This window comes from Coregonus clupeaformis, chromosome 20, assembly GCF_020615455.1.
Source record: "Coregonus clupeaformis isolate EN_2021a chromosome 20, ASM2061545v1, whole genome shotgun sequence".
Taxonomy (NCBI): Eukaryota; Metazoa; Chordata; class Actinopteri; order Salmoniformes; family Salmonidae; genus Coregonus; species Coregonus clupeaformis.
In genome coordinates, this window is record NC_059211.1 from 18,365,334 (window position 1) to 18,387,744 (window position 22,411).

Genomic DNA, 22,411 nt, shown 5'->3' on the forward strand with positions numbered 1-22,411 from the left:
CAGTCACCCAAGTCATAGACTGTTCTCTCTGCTACCGCATGGCAAGCAGTACCGGAGCGCCAAGTCTAGGACCAAAAGGCTCCTTAACAGCTTCTACCCCCAAACCATAAGACTGCTGAACAATTAATCAAATGGCCACCCGGACTATTTACATTGACACCCCCCCCTCCTCCATTTGTTTTTACACTGCTGCTACTCGCTGATTATTATCTATGCATAGTCACTTTACCCCTACCTACATGTACAAATGACCTCGACTAACCTGTATCCCTGCACATTGACTCGGTACCAGTACCCCCTGTATATAGCCTCGTTATTGTTATTTTATTGTGTTACCTTTTATTATTTTTTACCTTAGTTTATTTAGTAAATATTTGATTAACTCTTTATTGAACTGCATTGTTGGTTAAGGGCTTGGAAGTAAGCATTTCACCGTAAGGTCTACTACACCTGTTGTATTCGGCGCATGTGACATAACATTTGATTTGATTTGGTTGGACTGTGAGGTATCAACAGTGTGATTTTTCCCTATTCCATTGGGAAAGAGCATGTTGATCCCATTCTAAGAGGACAACAATGAAACGTGGGAGAGAAAGAAGAGGCTCATACCACAGAGGTCAAGCCAGTCTCTTCTGACTGAGAGATTTGAGAGGACTAGCACTAGCTAATTGCTAACAGATACCTAGAGCACAGGCAGAGTCCTACCGGCTAAAGTTCCCTACTGTAATACCCACCTGGAGAGAGAGGGGAAAGGGCTCATGCTGGGATACCACATTTTTCATTTCATGACACTTCATTCATTTTATGCCTTCTTGCCTCCACGCCTAGGTCGTGGAATTGAGCAGAGCTGATGGTATCATTGTACAGTAAGGGGAAAAAAGTATTTGATCCCCTGCTGATTTTGTACGTTTGCCCACTGACAAAGAAATGATCAGTCTATAATTTTAATGGTAGGTTTATTTGAACAGTGAGAGACAGAATAACAACAACATAATCCAGAAAAATGCATGTCAAAAATGTTATAAATTGATTTGCATTTTAATGAGGGAAATAAGTATTTGACCCCTCTGCAAAACATGACTTAGTACTTGGTGGCAAAACCCTTGTTGGCAATCACAGAGGTCAGACGTTTCTTGTAGTTGGCCACCAGGTTTGCACAAATCTCAAGAGGGATTTTGTCCCACTCCTCTTTGCAGATATTCTCCAAGTCATTAAGGTTTTGAGGCTGACGTTTGGCAACTCGAACCTTCAGCTCCCGCCACAGATTTTCTATGGGATTAAGGTCTGGAGACTGGCTAGGCCACTCCAGGACCTTAATATGCTTCTTCTTGAGCTACTCCTTTGTTGCCTTGGCCGTGCTGGAATACCCATCCACGCGACCCATTTTCAATGCCCTGGCTGAGGGAAGGAGGTTCTCACCCAAGATTTGACGGTACATGGCCCCGTCCATCGTCCCTTTGATGTGGTGAAGTTGTCCTGTCCCCTTAGCAGAAAAACACCCCCAAAGCATAATGTTTCCACCTCCATGTTTGACGGTGGGGATGGTGTTCTTGGGGTCATAGGCAGCATTCCTCCTCCTCCAAACACAGCGAGTTGAGTTGATGCCAAAGAGCTCGATTTTGGTCTCATCTGACCACAACACTTTCACCCAGTTCTCCAATTGTTTTCATGGTGACTATGGTCCCAGCTTCCTTGAGATCATTGACAAGATCATCCCGTGTAGTTCTGGGCTGATTCCTCACCGTTCTCATGATCATTGCAACTCCACGAGGTGAGATCTTGCATGGAGCCCCAGGCCGAGGGAGATTGACAGTTATTTTGTGTTTCTTCCATTTGCGAATAATCGCACCAACTGTTGTCACCTTCTCACCAAGCTGCTTGGCGATGGTCTTGTAGCCCATTCCAGCCTTGTGTAGGTCTACAATCTTGTCCCTGACATCCTTGGAGAGCTCTTTGGTCTTGGCCATGGTGGAGAGTTTGGAATCTGATTGATTGATTGCTTCTGTGGACAGGTGTCTTTTATACAGGTAACAAGCTGAGATTAGGAGCACTCCCTTTAAGAGTGTGCTCCTAATCTCAGCTCGTTACCTGTATAAAAGACACCTGGTAGCCAGAATCCTTTCTGATTGAGAGGGGGTCAAAGACTCATTTCCCTCATTAAAATGCAAATCAATTTATAACTTTTTTGACATGCGTTTTTCTTTTTTTTGTTGTTGTTATTCTGTCTCTCACTGTTCAAATAAACCTACCATTAAAATTATAGACTGATCATTTCTTTGTCAGTGGGCAAACGTACAAAATCAGCAGGGGATCAAATACTTTTTTCCCTCACTGTAAGTAGTCATGAGTTGCAGGTTGGCAATATCCCAGTGGGTAATGTTTGTGTCACAGCAAATGAAAGCAGATGGTACTACAGATGGGTGGTGGATTGGGTGAGTTACTGCCATAGAAGAGCACTTTAAAACCAAGGGAAAAGCACTTCAGGTAAATGCAAGTCTTTTAAAGAGCCTGGACTTCTATTTTCACATAAGTTTCTTTCCACTGTCAACATGGGTCCTATTTGAGGGGGGTTATTTCCTCTCCAAAAGTTGAGGCCACGAGAGGCAGGGGTGAAAAGTGAGGCCACGAGGGAAAGGGGTGAAAGTGAGGCCATGAGAGGCAGGTTCCACTCTAGATGTGAGAGGATTGAACTGTGTAGCCATTGGGTTGTAGCACACTGTTGACAGGCCTGAGCATGGCCCACCACAGTAGCTTATCTACCTCTCCCAGTCGTCTGTCACAAGCCCCTCTGACGTCATGGCCCCGGCCAGGGTTGATGGGTATACGGTGGTATTCTGGAGCCGTTTTGGTGCTCATCTGATACATGGCTTCCTGTGTATTACTGTAGGACCACTGCTGGATAGGATAGGATCCTCCAGTTCCCCCTGGAGTAAGTGAAGCCAAAGCGTGTGTGTGTTTGTGGGAGGTGGGGTGGGTGATACTGTATAGGTATGGGTGGTGTGTGTGTGTATTTATTTGTATCTGTTATACCTGTTACTTCTACACTGTGACTCTTCATGTATACATCCTGTATATTTTTTAAGAGGTTTTAATAGCTGAAGTTTTTGACTTCAGATTCTTGTTGGCTGGTACAGAGGCTTGTTCCGGTAAGAGTTCAGCCACAGTGTGGAACAGTAGTCAGTTGGGCAGTGAACAAAAGCAAAGAAAGCCATCTTTTGGCTTTGCTTTGGAGATCTTTCCAAAGGTTTCTCAGTTCCTTTAGTTCTTTAAATGTCTGTTTGTTTATGATTCATGTGATAAAATATGGGTTCTATTATCTTATTAGCTCAAGTGGTACATTCAACAACCAACTTACTAGGCCAAACATGCCCTTTTTTAAACAGCTACATTTCAAAGGCTCACATATTGGTCATATTAGTTTAAACTGCTTATCTGGATTATAATGTTTATAAAATGATTATTTCGTTTCACATTTTATTCTTAATCCAGTTGGTCAAGCCAGTTAAAGTCCCAAAGTATTGTTGCTCTGGTACCAGGGATGTTTGTTTGTGTGTGTGCGTGCGTGCATGTATATGGAGGGTGGAACATGTATATGTTCAGAACTTCAGAACTGCATGTGGCGAGCTCTGTGTACATTACCAGTAAAGTTGGGTCTCTCTTACCCTGTTGACAGCGAGTCAAATTGTGGTGTTTGGAGAGTCGCTCAAAGAGAAAAATAATCAACAGACTGGGCTCTGTTGACTCCTTGTCTGTTCTCGTGCAAGGACTTCTCCTCAAGGGATATATTTAGAAAGCATATGCTCATGGCTGTGTCTTATATTGTTGTACTCAGAACGTTTTCCCCTTTTGGTCAACTTGTATGAATTGATACACAGTGAATGTATTATGTTTTGGGGTTACATTTTGTTCGGCTGTTGAGATAAATAACTTGTATAACATGTTTATCAGTATCCAGAAATGACTTATAGATTATACACCAGAAGCTAGACCAGATAAGAAAATAATAGTAAATAGTCTATCTAAAACACCTTCGGCTAGACCCGGTACAAAAGTACACAGGGCAAAGAGGTTTATATAGCCTAATTTACAAAGGACAGCAAATGTTAACCATGGAGTTTGTGTTCAAAAGTTGAGTGTTTGACATAGGTTTAATAGGAAGTGTTGCAATAGTTTACTCTAGACTGGCACATGGGACCTCAAATAAAAGGCATGTTTGCTCTAATGCTCTGTCGTCATATGTAAACTGTGTTTAGACATGATTTTTTCTTGTTTTTGGTGGTGCACCACATTGTTTTGCTGCCGGTGTCAGGTCGCGTACAATGGGGTGAGGGGTGCAACACTAACATCACCCTTTCCCAAACCAGGTGCCCCCTTTCCTTCCACTACAAAGCTTATGCAACACCAGGAACACATACACCAAAAAAAGGTCCACTCCTCTGTTTTCCAACATTCTCTGCCTCCACTCCCTTCTTTCCTGGTGTGTAAGGGCCGCGGGAACTTCCCGGAGACAAACACACACACACACACACACTTTGATTGTCATAGTTCGGCGAGGCCCCCAGAGCTGGTTCTCACGCCACGCGGAAAGAAAACAGAAGGGGGATTTGACTTTTGACTCCAGGCGCTGTGTCATCCTCTGGAAGCCCACTCTATTGCCGATAACATCTGGCTCGGAACAGAAGTAAAAGTCCCTTCAGATCTCTGCGGTTCCCATGGGCACCACAGCGCTGCCCAGCTGGTGTCAATCACAGGATTGGGGCGGCAGGTAGCTTAGTGGTTAAGAGCGTTGTGCCAGTAACCGAAAGGTCGCAGGTTCTAATCCCTGAGCCGACTTGGTGAAAAATCTGTCGACGTGTCCTTGAGCAAGGCACTTAACCCTAATTGCTCCTGTAAGTCGCTCTGGATAAGAGCGTCTACTAAATGACTAAAATGTAAAATGAGATAGGCCACGCTCTGGCTGGGGCAAGAACTAACAGGGTCGCCCAACCCACATATTCAGTGGCTGAGGATTGATCCATACTGACTGAGAAGTTTCATCTGCACAGGGGTTCTGACTGCTTTTTATTAGCTAAGAGCGGTATTTGGGGAATGACCTTAATGTCCATTCTTCCTTTGTCTGAATGACACAGACCTGAAGGCTTCTTTAAATGTCCTCTGTATCCTGAGGGAGGCTTATCCTTTTATCTAGGAACTAATGGATTTGCTATTTTTCCCACAATTGAGGAGGAAATGAAACATGGAGGATTGCCTTTGCCACAGTGGAATACAGGGAGGCTTGTCTCCCACGAGTTCTGACGGTAATCCAGACACAAAGAGAAGGGAGAGGAGACAGTGACTGACGTCAGAGCCTGAGAACAATGACAATACCGTCACCAGTTTTGACCTGCCTGCGACCTTTGTGGTACAGACACAGAGCATCTCATAGAACATCTTAGAACACCACCATAATAAGAGATGATTGATTAAAAAGGTTTATTCAGCAGAATGGCACAATTGGTTTAATGCTTGTGTGTCAAGTAACTACATGATCCTCCATGATGAATTATAAGAGGGTAGCGTCTGTGTAACATCTGAAATTGAGGCACAGATTCATCTTACCTGTTCTCTAGCTGACATTTTAAGATGCATGTACTTTAAACAGTGGTCACATTGCTCTGTGCTCTTGTATAGAGACACTGGTGTGCTGGGTAACATGCACTGACTGGCACAGTGATGAGTTATATTTTTGTCTCCAGTAGATGGTGCTAGCTGACACTCAGAAGCCCATTCTGTTTCCAGTAGAAGGAACTAAATGTATGAATAGCACTGTTTATGGACACTTGTCCTCCCACTCAGTCTGATAATCCCAGGTATTTCCTGGTGGCATTTCTTGAACTTTGCCCAGGTTTATTTTCAGGTGGTTTTCTTGGGAAAATATGCGTCTTCATCCACCGCACTGTATTGTTTATGAAAGTGGAAGTGAGTGGGAGTGTTGTTGTCTGATGCCAGAGAAGAGAAGCCTCATGCAGCTGGGAAGGAGTTATCCACAGTCCATTAGTGTACTCTGATATCCACAAGCCTCAGGCTCTGATAGTTTACTCAAACATTAACATTTAATGTGAATGACGTGGATTTCCGTTTTAATGGGCGAGTTTTGTTTCACGTGTGAGCGGTTTCTGGGGCTATTTCAGTTCTTTTGGATAGAGCTATTTATAGCTGCTGACGCCATTGGCCCCGTGATCGATGCCATCCAATGGTCAGAGCCGGCCCAAATCGCTCCGAGGGGACGGACGCATCATTGAAAATGAGATGAAGGAAGGGGTGAGAAAAAGGGCAAGAGAGAGGAGGAGAGGTGGGGTAATAAGGCAAGCCCCTCCCCCCGGGGCCCTCCCCACCAATCAGGTGGAGCTTGTTAAAACGCTGCATTGAGCCGTCCAAATGCAAACATATCTTTCACTCGCCCTCGCTCTCTCTCGCTCTCTCTTGCTCTCTCCCTCTCAGGTCCTCACATGAATCGGGGGGCTTAATTGAGAATTGATTACATAACATTCATGCTTCATTTATCAGCTACTGCTATTGCTGGACTACCAAAGCCAGCTAAAAATAGACACTGCACAGCTGATTTCAGTACAGTACAGTAGGCTATGCAGGTGTCAAAAGCCAACATGGCATAGAAGAAGAAGGTGAATGAACCTTGGTTAAACAATTCATTCAATAATTGTTTCTGATTAATGATGTCAATCACTGCCCAAGTATGGTGCAGGTTTGTTTTTAAATGTTAATTTAAGCAAAATACTGAGCACCATTGTCCTGTATTTAGGATGCATACGACACAACACAATACACCCCATACAGTCCCATATCTGTAAATGCAAAGGCATGCAGGTTAGAATGTTGTTGTGAGAGGAGTCTGGGAGTGAAATGCACTCGCACATCCAGAGGTTGTTGTTGCAGGTGCCTCGGAGACATACAGCAATAGTTTAACTCAAAAGAAACTCGCACACGACACAGTGCTGGCAAATAATCACTTGTTTGTCAAAAGTATGACAAAAATGTGCAACACTTTCTATTCATTATGTGTTGAACTTGAAGTTAAGTGAAAGGGTATGTACTGTATGGGGTGAGGGTTTCAGCCTAATGTAATTATATGATACGCCAACCAGGGGGGCTATGTATAGCCCTCTCACATGTACCCCCATCAATGATAGAGGGTTAATCTTAGAACCACTCTGTCCAACTCCACCTCAGCCTGACCTTGCAGCTGCTGCCTGAATACTGTAGCACCGCTCTGGAACAACTCTGCTTCTGGAGTTAGATTGGACAAAGGAGAGTCACACAGATCAGACACATATTCCTACCAAAGAGACTAAAGGAGGAGGATATTGTAGTATTATAACTCCGTAAGCATTCACCTGCCGACTGCAGTATGTGTAAAGTCACTGCTGTATTGGATATACTTCACCTGTGGTTGATTGGTAACACTTCCGGCTCTTGACACATACTGTAGCGTAGATTACTTCCTTCTATAGACTGGGGTTGAATCCCCGCGTCCAGCCTTCCCGTTGCATCTCCCACACACCTTTCTCCCCCTCTGATCTCCTATCTGAATGTCTAAATACATTCTCAAAATATGAAAAGGAGAGTGGAATTCCACTCTCCCATCAAACAGACTTCAATGTCTTTCCTAGCTGTTCATACTCGTATGTTTCTGTGCTATGCACAGAAACTAGACACCGCACCACGACACTAGCAGGAATCCTTGCAGCTTTTTTTGGCAGCCTCCTGGGCCTGACGTACCCCTGGAAACAGGTTCCCCCCCAGTCAGCCCTATTATGAGATTGGATGGCTATGGACTGATTACCCTCATATTTTGGCGTCAGGGTCTGGCTGCAGAGGTGGACAGGTGCCAGCAGCACAATTTGTTTTAGTGCTGCCCAGGGCCCTGACAGAGGGGGAGCACTTTTGCACTGCTGACGTATGTAGTGAAGTCAGTGCTGACACTAGTGTGATTGCGTTAAAATAAACGGTGTGGGTGTGTTGGGAATGGCTGCTACTCTAGGCCTGCTATCACTAGGTCAGCTCTTTTTTATTCTGAATATACTGTGTATTAGCTATGAGGCAGGCAGAGAATGTTCAATGGTGTTTTCTGATGACGATAACTACAGGGATGATTTCGGATTGAAGATTCACACATTTTGTCAGACTTCCATACCTCTGTCATCATACTGTACAGAATAAAGGAATGGACAGTGACATCTTGTCTTCCTGTTCTGCTGCTCCAGACACCTTTTCACATGAATCTTCCCTTCTCTCTCTCTTCTCTCCCCAATATGTTTCCTGTGATGACAATGCCAGTATGTCTCTGCTGAAAATACTGAAAGACATGACATGAATCCTAACCCCTGTCTCTTCCCTTCTCTCCCCCTAAGTTTTGATGTGGAGAATGGGCTGCCGGTGGGACACAGCCCTGTGGACCCCCAGGCCAGCCCCAGCTCCGGCCTGGTCCTGCAGGCCAACTACCCCCACAGCCAGCGCCGCGAGTCCTTCCTCTACCGCACCGACTCCGACTTCGACCTCTCACCAAAAGCCATGTCCCGCAACTCCTCCACGGCCAGTGAGCAGTAAGTACCATTGGACCAATGTGATGCATGACCCTCCTAACCTCTTCTCCAGGCCCTTTCCTTTTTCCACTATCTCTCTCTCTATCTCTCTCTCTCACTCTCTCTCTCTCTCTGTCTCTCCCTCTCTGTTTTACTCTTTCTGTCCTTCTGTCTCTCTTTTTGCCGTTGTTGCTCTTCCCCCACCCTTGATGTTTTACTAACCAATACATGTCTACTCTCTCCATATTTATACTGTCATAGCTAACCCTTCAACTATGATTCCTGCAGAGGTCCCTAAAAACATAACCTTCCTGTCTCGTATTGTTGATGTTTGTTTCTGGAGGTCGGAGGCCGTGTCACGGTCAGTTTACCCATGTTAAGTCTAGCTTAGTCACTGGACTCTCGCTCTATGTCTTTAATGGGAAGAGGGCTTGAAGCACTGGGAAGTCGGTTGGCTGCCGTGGTGAGAGATGCGTGTGACACATTTTTTCTATTTTACTTCCCCTTTAAGGACCCACTGCGTTTGCAGGTTTCAGACACTTCCTGTCCTCACAAACCCCTTAACCCCTCCACACACCCCCACTCACCTCCTGCCCCAACACATAACCTTTAACCCCCCTGCCCATACACACACACACACACACACACACGTACACAACCCTCACCCCCCTTTCCTCCCAAACCATCCCAAAAAGAAAAACCCCACAGGACTTGCATCTGAGTTGGGTCTGTTACTGTTTGTGTGCTGCATGGAGAGCCTGAGGCCTATTATCTTAACAGAAAGGCTCGACCACAAGACGACACATTATGTGCATGATGATGCCCCCAGAGCACAGTTTCAAAGGATTTTGTTTGTTTTTCCCACAGTTCTCACAGTCAGTTGTGTGCATGTCACTTGTTTCTTCTCCATGTGTCCAATGTGTTAACTGATGCAGGATATATGGATGTTCAGGCTGCATTTAGGACGCCCATTGCTTTACACTCAGGGCGTACCATAGAACCACAGTATATATTATATCAATATTGCCCTTGTAAGATGGTGATATTCAGTTCTTCACCTATTTGTTGAAGATGTAGTATCTAACCCAGTGTTTTTGTTTTCTTCTGTCATTTCAGACATGGAGAAGACATGATTGTGACACCATTTGCACAGGTCAGTGCTATGTTCATGCGTTCGTTCTTTAAATACATAGTAATACGCTGTATTATTGTGTACAGTACAGTGAGCCAGCCTTCTGTACTTCTTGCGTGATAAATCATATGATGCACAGTGCTGTCTTGGTGGGGTTTTAAGAGGTAGGACACCATTCATTACACACAAACACACACACATTAAATGACCACCGGCTTTTGCTGCAATAGCCCGTCTGCACGGAGTGTGTGTCATTGTGTCACGACTCGACTAGGGCTACAAAACAAGTGAGGAATCCAAAACTGACGTGCGTCAAAGCAGAGCTGGACAGATGTGAAATCTTCAAGGGTTTTGAAAGGAGAGAGCTTTTATGGGCAGACTGCCCCCACGATTTTTCACCAGGGTGACATTTTGAACTCGGAGCAGTCTTGAGTTGCAACATGAAGGCACACGAAGTACCTGAGACAGGTGTTTAGTGACGTTTTGTACCCCTGTGCATTTCAGTGTCTCACTAGAGCTCACAAGTGTTATAGGTGGATAATACCTGAGTGGCAGCAGGTAGCCTAGCGGTAAAGAGCGTTGTGCCAGTAACCGAAAGGTCGCTGGTTGAATCCCTGAGCTGACTAGTTGAAAAATCTGTCGATGTGCCCTTGAGGAAGGCACTTAACCCTAATTTCTCCTGTAAGTCGCTTTGGATAAGAGCGTCTGCTAAATGACTAAAATGAACAATTATGTACGACCTGCACGTGCTATAGATAGAGAAATTAGCCTGGTCCCAGTTCTTTTTGTGCAGGATAGCCAACTGGTCATTGTCACGATAGGAGTAGGCTATACAACCCAAACAGATCTGGCACCAGGCTACAGAGCCATAGGCAGAGTTTGGTCAACTACCCTCTATGTTGGCACCAAAGTCCCTTCCACCCTCTCTCTTAAGGTGCTCGCCAGTCTCCGAACAGTCAGAAGCAACTTTACCGTCATAACTCATCTGCAGGATCGGCCCAACAGGTGGCCGTCAGGCAGCAACCCTCCCTCAATGCCTACTCATACCAAGCCAAGCATACCAGGTCAGTAGGTTACGCATCTGATCATACCTCTTACATGACTTCACAACAATTGGTTTTCTTGTTCCCTGGTGTCTGCTGCACTCTGTGAAAATAATAAGTTCACAAGAACTGAAAATTCAGTTTGATTTGTTTGATGCTACTGCCACAATTGCAAGTATTGTTTATCTGTCAGCTTTACATTGATAACGGCAGTGCAGTGAGAATGCAAAGATGTAAAGAGATATACAGAAAAATATCTGTTTCTATGTCCATCCTTTTTTGGGGGGGGGTGCTATAGACAAATGTAGACACTGGTCCTAGTTTCTATGGCAATCCAAAATGGCATAGCTCGACACAAGAACTCAGGAGGACATTTGTAGTATTTGAAGCTGCCATGGTTTGAGAATTAGTTTTCACTGATAACAAACCAGAGAAAAGATGCAATAAATGTCTAGACAATTACTTGTATAGTCTCTGGTTTGAAATGGAGCCGTACAGTCTAATGCCTGATAACTTGAGGCCGGGTTTGCTGTATAGCACTTTGTGACATCTGCTGATGTAAAAAGGGCTTTATAAATACATTTGATTGAATTTGATTGATAACTGAATACAGGAGTCAGGACCATAGCCTGTGGGACTATTGTAAAATAAAAAGAAAGTGATCACCCATGCATAGCCGCAGGAAGTAGGGGCGCTGAGGTTCCTGCAGCACCCACTTTAAAATCATAATAATACAAAATAAAATAAAAATATGTATATTTTTTTTATAAATTTTTTTCACAAAAGTATTGCACTGGGCCTTTACAAGTCCTGTATTAGCAGACCAATAAAGACGTCTGTTGCGGGCACATTTCTTTCCAGCTTTGGCAAAAAAGGTAGTTGTATAATTAAGAACAGTATCTTGCAGGATTCAACATTTGGAATTGTAAGAGTTGTTGCTCTGTCCCTTTCTCTGCGATAATCATTCTAATGGAATCCAAAAAGAAAACATCCTGTCCTCAAACATAAATTTCAAAAGGTGCAAAGTTATGGGAAAAGACCCAAAACATCCACATCAAATTAAATATTTGTCTTGTTCAAAAACATGGAAAACAACAACTTTTTGTGCAGTATTAATTTACCATCCTTACAAACCACCTAATGTAAATGTACATTACTGTATTGTACATAGGCTGGTCAACTAGGTTTGTACCTGTAGACTTTCCACCACCATGAAAAATACTATGCACAATACAGTAATTGAGTACATTGAGACATCAAGTGGTTTGTGATGATGTGGTTTTGGGTTCGATTCCCACGGGGGACCAATGTGAAAATGTTGCTCTGGATAAGAGTGTCTACTAAAATGTAAAAGCAATGAATAGACCATTTCAGTTTCCATATAGAAATAAGTTGCATTTGCAAAGTACTGTATTTCAAGAAACTGGAAAACATACAGTGCATTCGGAAAGTATTCAGACCCCTTGACTTTTTCCACATTTTGTTACGTTACAGCCTTATTCAAATATACACACAATACCACATAATGCGGAAACAGGTCTGTAGAAATTTTAGCAAATTTATAAAAAATTAAAACAGAAATACCTTATTTACATAAGTATTCAGACCCTTTGCTGTGAGACTCGAAATTGAGCTCAGATGCATCCTGTTTCCATTGATCATCCTTGAGATGTTTCTACAACTTGATTGGAGTCCACCTGTGGTAAATTCAATTGATTGGACATGATTTAGAAAGGCACACACAGTTGACAGTGCATGTCAGAGCAAAAACCAAGCCACGAGGTCTAAGAAATTGTCCGTAGAGCTCTGAGACAGGATTTTGTCGAGGCACAGATCTGAGGAAGGGTACCAAAACATTTCTGCAGCATTGAAGTTCCCCAAGAACACAGTGGCCTCTATTATTCTTAAATGGAAGAAGTTTGGAACCACCAAGACTCTTCCTAGAGCTGGCCGCCCGGCCAAACTGAGCAATCGGGGGAGAAGGGCCTTGGTCACGGAGGTGACCAAGAACCCGATGATCACTCTGACAGAGCTCCAGAGTTCCTCTGTGGAGATGGGAGAACCTTCCAGAAGGACAACCATCTCTGCAGCACACCAATCAGGCTTTAATGGTAGAGTGGCCAGACGGAAGCCACTCCTCAGTAAAAGGCACATGACAGCCTGTTGAAGTTTGCCAAAAGGCACCTAAAGGACTCTCAGACCATGAGAAACAAGATTCTCTGGCCTGATGAAACCAAGATGGAACTCTTTGGCCTGAATGCCAAGCGTCACATCTGGAGGAAACCTGGCACCATCCCTACGGTGAAGCATGATGGTGGCAGCATCATGCTGTGGGGATGTTTTTCAGCGGCAGGGACTTGGGAGACTAGTCAGGATCGAGGGAAAGATTAATGGATTACAGAGAGGATCTGCAGAGAAGAATGGGAGAAACTCCCCAAATACAGGTGTGCCAAGCTTGTAGCGTCATACCCAAGAAGACTTAAGGCTGTAATCGCTGCTAAAGGTGCTTCAACAAAGTACTGAGTAAAGGGTCTGAATACTTATGTAAATGTAATATTTCAGTTTTAAATTTGTTATACATTTGCTAACATTTCTAAAAACCAGTTTTTGCTTTGTCATTATGGTGTATTGTGTGTAGATTGATGGGGGGGAAAAACAATTTAATCCATTTTAGAGTAAGGCTGTAACGTAACAAAATGTGGAAAAAGTCAAGGGGTCTGAATACTTTCCGAATGCACTGTATATCAAGCAAGTATTTTAAATTCCCCAAACTATCAGATTAACTGTTTTGTACAGATAATTATCAGACTCAAGTTACAAATGCTGGTAAACACTGAAATACAAATACATTTAGTTTTTAAAAAATCACAAAAGTAGTGCACTGGGCCTTTACTAGTCCTGTATTAGCGGACAATGCAAAAGTATTCTTCCCCCTTGGCGTTTTTCCTATTTTGTTGCATTACAACCTGTAATTTAAATTGATTTTTATTTGGATTTCATGTAATGGACATACACAAAATAGTCCAATTTTGTGAAGTGAAATGAAAAAAACTACTTGTTTAAAAAAATTCAAAAGAATAAATAACGGAAAAGTGGTGCGTGCATATGTATTCACCCCCTTTGATATGAAGCCCCTAAATAAGATCTGGTGCAACCAATTACCTTCAGAAGTCACATAATTAGTTAAATAAAGTCCACCTGTGTGCAATCTAAGTGTCACATGATCTCAGTATATATACACCTGTTCTGAAAGGCCCCAGAGTCTGCAACACCACTAAGCAAGGGGCACCACCAAGCAAGCGGCACCATGAAGACCATGAAGCTCTCCAAACAGGTCAGGGACAATGTTGTGGAGAAGTACAGATCAGGGTTGGGTTATAAAAAAATATCAGAAACTTTGAACATCCCACGGAGCACCATTAAATCCATTATTAAACAATGGAAGGAATATGGCACCACAACAAACCTGCCAAGAGAGGGCCGCCCACCAAAACTCACGGACCAGGCGAAGAGGGCATTAATCAGAGAGGCAACAAAGAGACCAAAGATAACCCTGAAGGAGCTGCAAAGCTCCACAATGGAGATTGGAGTATCTTTCCATAGGACCACTTTAAGCCGTACACTCCACAGAGCTGGGCTTTATGGAAGAGTGGCCAGAAAAAAGCCATTGCTTCAAGAAAAAAATAAGCAAACACATTTGGTGTTCGCCAAAAGGCATGTCGGAGACTCCCCAAACATATGGAAGAAGGTACTCTGGTCAGATGAGACTAAAATTGAGCTTTTTGGCCATCAAGGAAAATGTCTGGCGCAAACCCAACACCTCTCATCACCACGAGAACACCATCCCCACAGTGAAGCATGGTGGTGGCAGCATCATGCTGTGGGGATGGTTTTCATTGGCAGGAACTGGGAAACTGGTCAGAATTCAAGGAATGATGGATGGCGCTAAATACAGGGAAATTCCTGAGGGAAACCTGTTTCAGTCTTCCAGAGATTTGAGACTGGGATGGAGGTTCACCTTCCAGCAGGACAATGACCCTAAGCATACTGCTAATGCAACACTTGAGTGGTTTAAGGGGAAACATTTAAATGTCTTGGAATGGCCTAGTCAAAGCCCAGACCTCAATCCAATTGAGAATCTGTGGTATGACTTAAAGATTGCTGTACACCAGTGGAACCCATCCAACTTGAAGGGGCTGGAGCAGTTTTGCCTTGAAGAATGGGCAAAAATCCCAGTGGCTAGATGTGCCAAGCTTATAGTGACATACCCCAAGAGACTTGCAGCTGTAATTGCTGCAAAAGGTGGCTCTACAAAGTATTGACTTTGGAGGGGGTAAATAGTTATGCACGCTCATGTTTTCTGTTTGTCTTATTTCTTGTTTGTTTCACCAAAAAAAAATTTTTTCATCTTCAAAGTGGTAGGCATGTTGTGTAAATCAAATGATACAAACCCCCCCAAAAAATCCATTTTAATTCCAGGTTGTAAGGCAACAAAATAGGAAAAATGCCAAGGAGGGTGAATACTTTCGCAAGCCACTGTAGATGTCCCAGTGGCTAGATGTGCCATTTGTTTTCTTCTGCATCTTGGACATTAACTTAAGGATCTGGGGCTCAGTCTAGAACTTCTAGACTAGGGCCTGGATGGGATGGTCTCTGGTGGTCTCTCTCAGGGCTTTAACAGTAGACTGACCTTTGACCCCCTCAGAGGAGCCCTACCAGAAGCTGGCCATGGAGACACTGGAGGAGCTGGACTGGTGTCTGGACCAGCTGGAGACCCTGCAGACCCGTCACTCAGTCAGCGAGATGGCTTCCAACAAGGTGAGCTGTGTTGCATTTGAACTGAGCCTCATCTTCAGTAAAAACCTGGGAATTATTGCTTAAAGCAGTGGCATTCAAACTTCTTCAGCAGGGACCGCATTTTTTCCCCAATAATTTCTCGCGACCCCACCCCAAATCTGATGACACAACAATACAATCGGTAAATTAGGTTTTTTACATCAACAAATAACCTTCAATTCATTGCATTTTCATCTCTTATCAAAATGAAAAGAAAGCAATAAATACATTTACTCAATAAAAGTAATTTTCAAGATCAAGGAAATGTCTAATAGATAATAATATTAGATTTAATTTGTATAGCGCTTTTCTGTTCTGGGTGGAAGATCTTCCACGGTCATCCACAGAGGGAGGTGGAAGTCCAACGGGTCACATCCTGTGTCCGATCCACACTCCATGTGCATCTTCCTCACCTGCGCCGTCCATGTCTCTTGCAACTGAGGCCCAGATGAAGGGTTGAGCTGGGGGGAAATGATGGTCAGATCCATGGGGGAAACAAGTCAGAAGCCAGGATACCTCTTGCCATCCCCAGTTGTAGACTCCTAGGTAAACTCCTCTGAAAAACATGTAGCACCCACCTGCGTGAAGCCATGCATCCACAAAGCTTAGGGTGCATGAAGCTCAATACAGTCAACAGGGATAGTCCACCTTGAAATAAACCATTGTGCCAAGACTTTAGTGATCCTCTGCCATATTCAACAGTCTCCAAGCCTCTACCATCTTGTTGTTTCATATAAAAACTGTTAGATGGCTAGGGCGGCAGGTAGCTTAGTGGGTAAGAGCGTTGTGCCAGTAACCGAAAGGTCGCTGGTTCTAATCCCCGAGCCGACTAGGTGAAAAATCTGTCGATGTGCCCTTAAGCAAGGCACTTAACCCTAAATGCTCCTGTAAGTCGCTCTGGATAAGAGCGTCTGCTAAATGACTAAAATGTAAATGTAGCTAGCTAAATAGCTAGCTTCTCAGTTCAGTTGGTAAAATAACTGACTTACACTGCTGTGGATCAATATATACTGAACAAAAATATAAACGCAATATGCAACAATTTGGGAATACAGATATGCATCTGTTGGTCACAGATACCTTAAAAAAAGGTAGGGGCGTGGATCAGAAAACCAGTCAGTATCTGGTGTGACCACCATTTGCCTCATGCACAGCGACACATCTCCTTTGCATAGAGTTGATCAGGCTGTTGATTGTGGCCTGTGGAATGTTGTCCCACTCCTCTTCAATGACTGTGCGAAGTTGCTAGATATTGGCGGGAACTGGAACACGCCATCGTACAAGTCGATCCAGAGTATCCCAAACAAAAGGGTGACATGTCTGGTGAGTATGCAGGCCATGGAAGAACTGGGAAATGTCCATCTTCCAGGAATTGTGTACAAATCCTTGCGACATGGGGCTGTGCGTTATCATGCTGAAACATGAGGTGATGGCAGTGGATGAATGGCACGACAATGGGCCTCAGGATCTCGTCACAGTATCTCAGTGCATTAAAATTGCCATTGATAAACTGCAATTGTATTCGTTATCCATAGCTTATGCTTGCCCATACCATAACCCCACCGCCACCATGGGTCACTCTGTTCACAACGTTGACATCAGCAATCCGCTCGCTCACACAACGCCATACACGTGGTCTGCGGTTGTGAGTCCGTTTGTACGTACTGCCGAATTCTCTAAAACAACGTTGGAGGCAGCTTATGGAAGAGAAATTAACATGACATTCACTGGCAGTCAGCATGCCAATTGCACGCTCCCTCGAAACTTGAGACATCTGTGGCATTGTGTTGTGTGACCAAACTGCACATTTTAGAGTGGCCTTTTATTGTCCCCAGCAAAAGGTGCACCTGTGTAATGATCATGCTGTTTAATCAGCTTCTTGATATGCCACATCTGTCAGGTGGATGGACTATCTTGGCAAAGGAGAAATGCTCACTAACAGGGATGTAAACAAATTTGTGCACAAAATTTGAGAGAAATAAGGCTTTTGTGTGTATGGAACATTTCTGGGATCTTTTATTTCAGCTCATGAAACATGGGACCAACACTTTACATGTTGCATTTATATTCTGGTTCAGTGTAGATACAATCAAAACTTAATTAGCTAACAAAATAAAAAGTTGATTAAAAAAGATTTTAAAAAATCTGTCCAAAAACACCTAAAACTATTGAAATATGTACAATATTTACAGAGCTTTCTGCCTAGGCGACCTCACGGCGCCATGGCAACCACGGATTCACAGATATGACCACTTATTATTTGGACCCTCCACCAAGTAGTTTGGTTCTTGTTGCATTGCAGTATTTACATTTTTACAGATGTAGGCAGTTGACTTCTGCTGCTGCATTCTCCCTCTACTTAATATTTGGGTATACAGTGATCATTGAGCTGATGCACACGCCCTCCTCCCATTCAGACACAAACACACTCCAACATATGAAAGGAGCCCATCCTTCCCATTGAAAGAGTTAACCAGTCGCATCGATTCACATCCCTTCTTTCCACTCCACTCCTCCCTGAAGCATTATGTATCCCCCTCTCTCTCTCTCAGCCCCCACCTCTCTCACTCCCCCCCCCCCTTTACACCCACAACCAATAATACCCCTTGCATCCCTCCAGCCTCTGTAGCTGATTGGCTAGGGGGTATCCCGCATGTAGGCAGTTGAAGGGGAGATACACACAGGGAGGGGGAGACTTTCCTCTCTTGTACTCCCTCCCTCCCTCCCTCTAGCTCGCACTCCTTCCCCACAGTCTCTGTGTTTACATTGAGAGTGTGATGGTGGAGGAAGGAGCAGCAGTCAGCCATGCGCTCTGGTGCCCTGCACCTAGCTGGACTGTCTGTCCCCTTGCCATCCACTGCCCGTCCCCCATGTCCCCTCTGTGCCCTCTGTCCTCCTTACTCAGCTCAGGGCTACGGGAACACCTCGTCTTCGGCTAACGACTGTTTGATCTCTTCCCCCTCTTTCAATCTCGGATGTACGGACTGTCAGTTTGTGACAAAACTCATTGGATAGACCTGTAGAATCTGCTACTGGATTTTATTCACCAGAGTTGGTTTGTACTGCTCGCTCGTCTTTGTTTTTGATTCAACATGTGTCCACTGGGTTGCCCGAAGTTACTTTGTTTTCTATGTCTTGGACACTCATACAGGTGAGTGCGCGGGAATGTGTGTGTGCTCAAGGGTGTCAGAATGTAATTTTCTGTTATTGCAGTGCAAACTTCTTAAAGGGTTGTCTGCATGACGATAAGTGTGCTTTGGTGTACTGTAGGTGTACTGTAGGACACAGTATGTTTTAGGATGTATCTGTGTTTTTGCATGTTATGTCAGTGAGATGGTACACTACATAGCCAAAAGTATGTGGCCACCTGCTCGTCAAACATCTCATTCCAAAATAATGGGCATTTTCAGAATTCAACGGCGGGCCTCACATAACGTTTTTCCAGGCCGATTTGTTAGCCAAAAGCAAATTTGCGGGCCAGAAAAAGGGCAGCAAACTTTACAGTTGGCACTATACATTGGGACAGGTAGCGTTCTCCTAGCATCCGTCAAACCCAGATTCGACCGTCGGACTGCCAGATGGTGAAGCGTGATTCATCACTCCAGAGAACAAGTTTCCACTGCTCAAGAGTCCAATGGCGGCAAGCTTTACACCACTCCAGCCGACGCTTGGCATTGCGCATGGTGATTTTAGGCTTGTGTGCGGCTGCTCGGCCATGGAAACTCATTTCATGAAGCTCCCGATGAATCGTTCTGGTGCTGACGTTGCTTCCAGAGGCGGTTTGGAACTCGGTAGTGAGTGTTGCAACCGAGGACAGACGATTTTTACACGCTACGCGCTTCAGCACTCGGCGGTCCCGTTCTGTGAGCTTGTGTGGCCTACCACTTAGCAGCTGAGCTGTTGTTGCTCCTAGATGTTTAACTTCACAATAACAACACTTACAGTTGACCGGGGCAGCTCTAGCAGGGCAGAAATTTGACGAACTGACTTGTTGGAAAGGTGGCATCTTATGATGGTGCCACGTTGAAAGTCACTGAGCTCTTCAGTACGGGCCATTCTACTGCCAATGTTTGTCTGTTGAGATTGCATGGCTGTGTGCTCGATTTTATACACCTGTCAGCAACGGATGTGGCTGAAATAGCCGAATCCACTCATTTGAAGGGGTGTCCACATACTTTTGGCCATGTAGTGTATAAAACTGCCTATTATTGTGTGTCTAGACAAGTTATCACATATTGTGTGTGTGTGTGTGTGTGTGTGTGTGTGTGTGTGTACACCTCTGTGTGTACACACATTCCTGTTTCCCTTTGAGTACACTACACGTTCCATACTGAATGTCTCAGCGTGTGTGCACATGCACCGTCTCCTTTAAGACCGTATACGGTGGTTTGTATGGCTGGCGTGGTGCGCTCCCCCGTCTTGTACCCACGTGTGTGATTACATAATGGGCTGAAGACATCGTGCCCTCCCCTCCCTTCCCAATGCCCCGCGCTCACTCTCAATGAACCACTCACTGAGCACGGCTGCCTCTGTGTACCATGATTCGCCATGGGAACCACACTGCTCTGTTTTTAAAAGAATGTCCCTCCTTCTTTCTGTCTGGGGTGTGTGCTACACTGTCTGCTAGTGATATTGCTATATTTCCCTGGTTTGTCATTTATCCCCATTCATGGAACGACTGTGCAATGGGGAATGTATGTCCCTGCAGATGGAAAATACCCACAGAGCTAATTCAGCTAAATATGGTGCAATATTTGTTGTGCATGTGTTTAGTATGAAATAAATAACAACAACAACAAAATGTGTGATGCACTGAATAGACTTGGGGTTTGTATGAGGTTGTGTCATGGTAGAAGTTTGATTGTTTTGTTTTAAATACATGTTTTTTAAATTCATTTTCTGGTCTTACCAGACATGTTATTAAGTATGACGTGATCAAATAAATCACTACTGTCATATGATTTACTTGTTAGTTACTCCCGACGCTTAAATGTGTGATGTGAAAAATCACACCAAACATAATGTCATTTTTTTTTGCCATTTTGAACTCTCATTTTGTTTGATTAATTTATAATTTTCCAAATTGTTTATACACAAAGAGATAAGTCAGTCATCCACATTAAAGTGTGAGAAGAACTCTAATGCTGGTACACATGTTCTACTGAGGCATTTTCTACTTTCCACACTGTACAGTATATCCATGTGTGAACTTGTGTCACTGATGCCTGGTGTCTGATCTTGTCCCCCAGTTCAAAAGGATGCTGAACAGAGAGCTCACCCAATTGTCAGAAACCAGCCGGTCAGGAAACCAAGTCTCAGAGTTTATCGCCAACACTTTCCTAGGTGAGTGACAACAGCGCTCCAAGTATGGCTCCTGGCACTACAATGGCCACGCAAGGTATTTATTTTGACCCTACTGCCAAGTAGGAATTGATGTAAAGCATTCATCCTGCTCAAATGCTGGTACATAATACAATATTTATTTGCTTTATAAGGCGTTATACAGCCTTGGTCATAATGCTCTATAAATGTAGTCAAAGATGTTCGTGAGTAGTTATCAGTGCCTATGTTGTGCATCATTATTATTATAAATGCACTTAGAATGCATTATTAAGAGGGTATTCGTAGGAGATTGTCACAGACAGGCCGTATCTATGAAAGGAATCGCAGGACCACGTTGTCTGATGCAAAAATGGAGGCATATTTATTACAAATACATGGCCTTCAGGCTGAAAATAACAAACACATGGTACAGGTGGCAAGAGGAAGGCCTCCTCACAGACTCATGTTCTCCCAGGTCTTGAACCAGGAGACTTGAAGCCCCACCCCATAGCACTCCACTATATACCATTCCCACTGGTCACAGGTGCAGCTCGTCACCTGTGATCAGGGATAGAGGGAGGAGAGAGACGGAACAGAGAGAGAACAAATGATAGCACAACATAATGACATTACATCTCCCATTCATACAAATACTTAAGAATAACATATCAGGGTGAAATGATGAAAGTATGCATATAACTGTACGTTGATTAAATATGGTTTATGATACTGATCAGTGAAATAAAGGATAAACATAAACATTCATACATCCACTCTCATACTCAGTGCCCCCTTCAAGATAGAGATAGCAGGCACCCTGTGAAGGCCTCCCTTCACAGAAATATTACCAAATTATTACAGCATTTTATGTATATAATGTGTTGGAGTACTGAACATGCCAACATATTCAGAGGATGAACATAGGTTGCACAACCTGCAGTATTTGGTTGCATAGGAGCAGGGGCGCAACTTTGGTTTTAGAAGGACATAACCTGGCGTGGGGTCTGGGGGTCCTCCCTCAGATTTTTTTGGGGCATCTAAAGCTCATTTCCTGCATTTCTACACAATCTAATACTGTATGACCCTTTTGGGGTCATTTTGGGGTCACTTATTGTAAATAAGAATATAATACGTCTACATGAATGTGGATTCCACCATGATTATGGATAATCCTGAGTTAATTGTGAATAATGATGAGTGAGAAAGTTATAGATGCACAAATATCATACCCCCACAAAAATGCTAACCTCCCCTGTTATGGTAATAGTGAGAGGTTAGCATGTCTTGGGGGTATGATCTTTGACCCTCTGTAACTTTCTCATTCATCATTATTCACGATTCATTCAGGATAATCCGTAATCATGGTAGAATCCAGATTAATGTAGAAGTGTTTAGAAACATATTATATATAATATTTATAATAAAAGTTGTGCCCCTGCATAGGAGTACACAAATATGCATATTTAGTCATGCATGTCTGCTAGCCTATTACCATGTCA

The 22,411-nt window shown here is 43.8% G+C and overlaps 1 protein-coding gene across 5 annotated transcripts in view; it reads left to right on the forward strand.

Annotated features, from left to right (window-relative positions):
* The window catches only part of LOC121533662 (cAMP-specific 3',5'-cyclic phosphodiesterase 4D), a 119,875-nt gene that overhangs the window by 79,967 nt on the left and 17,497 nt on the right, over positions 1-22,411 (forward strand). For 3 of the 5 annotated variants that reach the window (XM_045205357.1, XM_045205355.1, XM_041839792.2), the window contains exons 2-6: positions 8,409-8,600; positions 9,696-9,732; positions 10,646-10,775; positions 15,460-15,572; positions 20,840-20,933. In XM_045205357.1, coding sequence (XP_045061292.1) covers positions 8,409-8,600; positions 9,696-9,732; positions 10,646-10,775; positions 15,460-15,572; positions 20,840-20,933 — 566 coding nt within the window. Of the gene's footprint in view, positions 1-8,408; positions 8,601-9,695; positions 9,733-10,645; positions 10,776-15,459; positions 15,573-18,399; positions 18,742-20,839; positions 20,934-22,411 lie in introns of those variants that run through there. The other 2 variants (XM_045205358.1, XM_045205359.1) reach the window with 2 other exon arrangements.